The sequence below is a fragment of the Prosopis cineraria genome, unplaced genomic scaffold, assembly GCF_029017545.1.
Source record: "Prosopis cineraria cultivar Desert tree isolate PC_DT_omini unplaced genomic scaffold, ASM2901754v1 PC9, whole genome shotgun sequence".
Lineage (NCBI taxonomy): Eukaryota > Viridiplantae > Streptophyta > Magnoliopsida > Fabales > Fabaceae > Prosopis > Prosopis cineraria.
This window is the reverse complement of record NW_026555340.1, coordinates 6,521,685-6,527,299: the sequence shown is the minus strand read 5'-3', so window position 1 is coordinate 6,527,299 and position 5,615 is coordinate 6,521,685. Positions and strand designations below refer to the sequence as shown.

Sequence of the window (5,615 nt, the reverse complement as noted above, 5' to 3'; positions counted from 1 at the left end):
ATGTACAATCATCCTCCGGGAGAAGACGAAGAGAGGAGAGCACTTCCAGCATTAGCAGCTGCAGTGAGAGGAGACAAAAAAGCATTCTATGATTGTTCCTTCAAAGGTGTCCAAGACACCTTATTTGATCATACAGGTCGCGCCATTACTGCCATAACTGCTACATTCAAGGTGAAGTAGATTTCATAGTTGGAAAAGGTCAATCAATCTATCAGGTAATTAACCCAATGTAGCATGTGTGTATATGGATCTATATCTATGTTTTAAAGTAAGCATTATATGGATTTAAGATGACTTAGATGAGTAACATTATTTACAGCTTATTATATGTAAATAATAACATGACTTGCTGTTGGTTTTACTATATATATATATATATATATCTTATTCTTGTAACTACAATAAGTTATACAACACTGGCGTGGAAAGGGTGGGACTTGATAGTTGGTAGAGAAAATCTTAATAGCATCCCCTATTATTATGACTTAATTAGGGCCAGTTTGTTTAAAATTAAAAATAATTTTAATTAGGCTAAATATAAGTAGATTGTTTGGAATATGAGGATGTTGTTGGAAGAATTTGAGCTAAGCAAAGATAAGAGACGTGTTAAAAACAAATAAATTATTTTGCTCAAACGTTCACAATTAGTTTAGTTATTATCTCCCAGCAAATCAAATGTTAAGCTTAACTAAAATCACTTTTTTTTAAATTTTAAATAAGGGTCAATAAGGATCTTGGATCCTAAACTATTATGTGAATAATATCTTGGACCCTAAACTTTTAAAATATGTAAAAACTTTCATCAACTTTTATCCTAGATTGGGCCTCACAACTACAAAAGTAATGGCTGTTTAACTATGAAATTTTAGGTGCTCAGAATTTAGAAGTCAAGTAAAGTTTTTGCACATTTCATGCATTCAAGGTCTATAATATTATTCACGTAATAGTTCATAATTTAGGTTGCTCATTAACTCTTTAAATAAATTAGCCGTTAATCTGCAACTTGTTAGCTTTTATGTTTATTTAGTTTGGTCTTGGCTGTCATTTGATTGGTTCTCTATTTTTTCCCCCTTTGTAGTCAATTATATTGTTGATTTGCGTGTAGTAATCGTTGGATTAACGTTTGTAATCTTTGTTGACTTCCAATATATATATACATATATATGTCAACGAAAAATACTACATGTATATTGACATGAATGCATTTACATATTGAAAACATTGAACTAGAATATATGAGTTTTAATTATTGGTACGTTTGGGTAGAATTGCACTATCTATATTAAATCAGGATCAGAGGGTCGAAAAGGTAGTGTTATGGCAGCACAAAAGAGAAAATCCATTAACGAAACAAATGGGTATGTGTTCAATGGATTCTACGTGGATGGAATTGGAAAATCCCTCCTTGGGAGAGCTTATGGACCATATTCTAGGGCTATCTTCGCCAATTCCTGTCTCTCAAGTGTCGTCGACCCTGTGGGCTGGGGTGCTTGTGATCAACACGATGTGTAAGACATGCATATTATTTAGTTTCTTTTTATTTTAAGAAAAAATATAGTTGACCCAAAATATTTAATTAATAATAATTAGTTCCTGATAAAATTTTCTAAAGGAATATTGAATCTTTTGGTCCCTCCAATTTTCTTCAATGATCAATTTGCTCCTTGAAGTTTAATTTTTAACAAACAAGTCTCTAAAATTTCAAAACCATAAACAATAGATCCTTTAGGTTTGAAAGGAAAATAACATCATAGGGACTAATTGTGTGTGATTTTGAAACTCCAAGACTTGATTAATAAAGATTAAATTTATGGACTAAATCGATAAGTAAACAAACTTGGTGAATTAAGGAGTTACAATTAGATATAAAACATTTAAGTTTCACATGTAACTTTCAAATAAAAAAATATAACTTTGAGTCTCTGCATTTTATTCGAGTTTTGCTATAAGTTTTTACACTTTTTTTTGATACTATAGGTCTCTAGAGTTTTAATTTTTCAGTGTTACGTTCTATGTCCCTCCATAAGTGGTGTTATAGAGACCTAAAATATCGAAAGACAAAAGTATAAAAACCTGAAACATAAAAAAAATTATAGGGATCTATAGCAAAACTCGAGTAAAATATAGATATTTAAAGTCATGTTTTTTCCTTTAAAATTATACTTGGGATTCATGTTTGTAGCTATAGTAGAAATTATAGATAAAATCCAAGATGAAAATATTAAAAGACAATAGTTACTAAAAAAATTAAAGATATTATAGATAAAGAAGAAAAACCTCAAATTCTAAAGAACCTATAATCATAAAAGATATATTAAAAAGGTTTAAACCAGATCAAATTAACCCGGTAGGAATAAAAGAATTACAACAAGAGATAAAAACAAATAAAACAAGAAATAAAAGAATTGAAAGAAAATAAATCCCTAAGAGAAATAGAATTATTATAGATAAAAGCTTTAATAGAAACTAATAAAACTCTTAATAACAACATTAAAGCAGAAGATGAAATAAGTAAAATTCCAACAGAAATAGATCAAAATAGATATATAAATATAATATCACAATTAACTTATAGAAAATTGTATTGTCAAGTAAATTTAGTAATAAATCAAGAATTTTCAAGAACTATAGTTGTTTTAATAGATTTAGGAGCCGTTATGAATTGTATACATGAAGGATTAATTTCAACAAAATAATATAAAAAACCTATGAAAAAATAGGAACAACCAATAATTCAAAGTTAGATATATAGTATAAACTATCAAATGCTCATATTTGTAATTAAGGTATATGTTTTAAGAATATTTTTATTTGGTACTATTACCCTCTAAAGCAAGTTATGAAGGGATACTAACAAAAATAGGAGGAAAAAAAATAATTTTGATTGGATTAAAGTTAAACCCCAAAAAGTTAAAGAAATAAAAATGTTAAAACAAGAGTCTATATTTAGAGTAAATGTTATATATAGAAAAAGAAAAAAAAATTTCTTAATAAAGAAATTAATTATAAAAGAATTGAAGAATAGGTAGAAAACTTATAAATAAAAAAGATAATCAATAATTTAAAAGAAAATTTTGAAAGAGACACATGTGCCGAACATCCAAATGCTTTTTGGGATAGGAAAAAGCACATAGTTGAATTATCTTATAAAAAAATTTAATGAAAAAACAAATCCCAACAAAAACTAGACCAATACAGATGAATCAAAAATTGTTGCAATATTGTAAAATGAAAATTTAACAATTACTTGAAAAGAAATTAATAAGATCTAGCAAGTCTCGTTGGAGTTGCCCAGCTTTTTATGTGCAAAATATTGCAAAAATAGAAAGAGTGCTCCAAGATTAGTTATAAATTATAAGTCATGAAATAAAGTTTTAAGATGGATTAGATATCCAATTCCTAACAAAAAAAAAAAGAATTGATAGGAAAATTATCTAATGCTTTAATATTTTCTAAGTTTGATATGAAATTTGTGTTGAAAATTGTGCCCTAAGGCCAATCATTGTACTATGCATATTATTATTTAATAAATTTCTTTCTTGTTATCATATCAATTGCATGTTCACTATGATAACTTTATTCTTAGACAAACTAGAGTAATTGTCCTAAATGTCCCTGGTCAGTCATCTATGAGGGATTATAGATTAAACAAGACTAGTATAACTTTAATTAATTATAGAGATACAAATTAAAATTATAGGCACTTAAAAGAGTACAAGGTACTGGACCGACTTACTATCAGAAAGCTACATAGTACAAGTCATAAGCTTATCTCATATGTAACCATATCACTAAGCCCTTTGACCTGAGATCATCATGGATTCCTACATGATGACCACTAAACTTTGGCCTAGTCAAAAGTCACCCTTGATCGAGTGATCATAAAGGCTATGATTGAGTTTAGTGATATTCATGCAGACGAATATGAGTGGTCAAGATGGAATTTGTCCCTCACATTCAGTGAGAGATATTACTGGGCCCCTTGATGAGTAAAACTGAAAAAATGTATGGCCATACTATAATAGAAAGGGTTTTTCTATTGCTACAGTCAGTCCACTTAGAGATTGAGAAAATAATAATCAAGTAAATGAAAAAAATAATTTCATATCTCATACTTGACCAAAATATCACGTGACAAAAAGGATGTGATATGGTTACATAATAAGTTATATTGGATCATCGATTCCCATATGAATTGAGTAGTTGCAATGTCTTGCTAGAAGCCACTTGTAACTTGTGGGCTAATAGTGTAATTAGCCTAATGCCAATTTCATATGGGCCTACAGGGTTACACACAAGAATAGCTTAACTTGAGCCATAATGTCTAAATCAATAAACCTGGAACATGTCTAGATTCAATGAATCTACTATAGGGTAAATGAATTATATATATATATATATAAATTTTTATTTGATATATATATATATTTATATAAAATATAAAATTTAAAATATAATTATATATATTCAAAATGTATATATTTATGCGTATATATATATATGTATATGTATATGATATATAAAATTATATATATATATATATAATATTATATTATATATATATATATTTGAAATATATATGTGTGTGTGTATATATAATATAATATGTATATACATATTATATTATATTATATTATATTATATTATATTGTGTTAGTTTTAAATTTAATTTTATATGATAAATTAAATTTAATAACTAATATGATATGAGAGAATGTCATATCAGTTTTATAGTTTAAATTTATAAATAAATTTAAATTAGATATAATATTATAGATTTAATTTATGAGATAAATTTAATCTAATATTTTTGTTGGCTCATTAAAGGAAACTAAAACCCTAGTCTATAAATAAGATAGAAAAGGGATGTGCTTTATAAGTTTAAGAGAGTTAGAAAAGTTCTAAATACCAAACACTTTAAGAACCACGAAACACCTTAATGAAAAAGAAAACTGATGTTCAAAGACAAACAAATGTTAGGAGCGCTAGTGTAACATCCTTGATTTTAAATTAGACTAATTAAGCTCAAATAGACTAATTAACTGTATTAGTGAGGTGTGTGGCCAGAGATGCCTAACGGGCATGTTTGGTCTCGATTTCAATACTAAATGTGGGTCCAAAGGAGAATTTCTGAAGAAAGTGGTTCTGTGCCACGCATCGCGGCTTGTGGATGAGCCACCGTGGTGCATGTGTAACAACATGCCTAGAAGAAGCTCTTGGTGCCATGTCCCGCGGTGCATTGTGCGTCTACCGCAGCGTATGGTCAGATTTCTACTGTATTAAGTCGCGAAACTGAAGCTAAAGAGAAGAGAAAAACAAAAGGAACTAAGAGAGAGATGAAAAGCTAAGCTAGGGCTTGAAAAAATCGACTTATAAGAGTAATTTGGAGCTTATAAACACCAAAGGTAAGCTTTCTTACTTAAATCTTTCTCTCTTCTTCCATTTTCTTGATGGTAGAAGTTAAGGTTTGATTGATAATAGTAATTTTCGGTCCATAAAAGCTATAAGTCTAAACCCATTGACTTAAATAGAGTTAATGGGAGTAAGTTGAGCTAAATAAATTTAGTATCGATGATTTTATGATGATTAGTAGTTAGAGGAAATTAAATGTCCAA

General features: G+C 28.3%; 1 protein-coding gene across 1 annotated transcript; it reads left to right on the top strand.

Moving 5' to 3' along the window:
• Positions 1-1,512, top strand: LOC129320411 (probable pectinesterase 55). Its single transcript, XM_054965857.1, has 2 exons — positions 1-171; positions 1,267-1,512. Exons 1-2 carry the CDS (start codon positions 1-3, stop codon positions 1,510-1,512), a joined length of 417 nt encoding a protein of 138 aa, XP_054821832.1.
• The last annotated feature ends 4,103 nt before the right edge of the window (positions 1,513-5,615 follow it).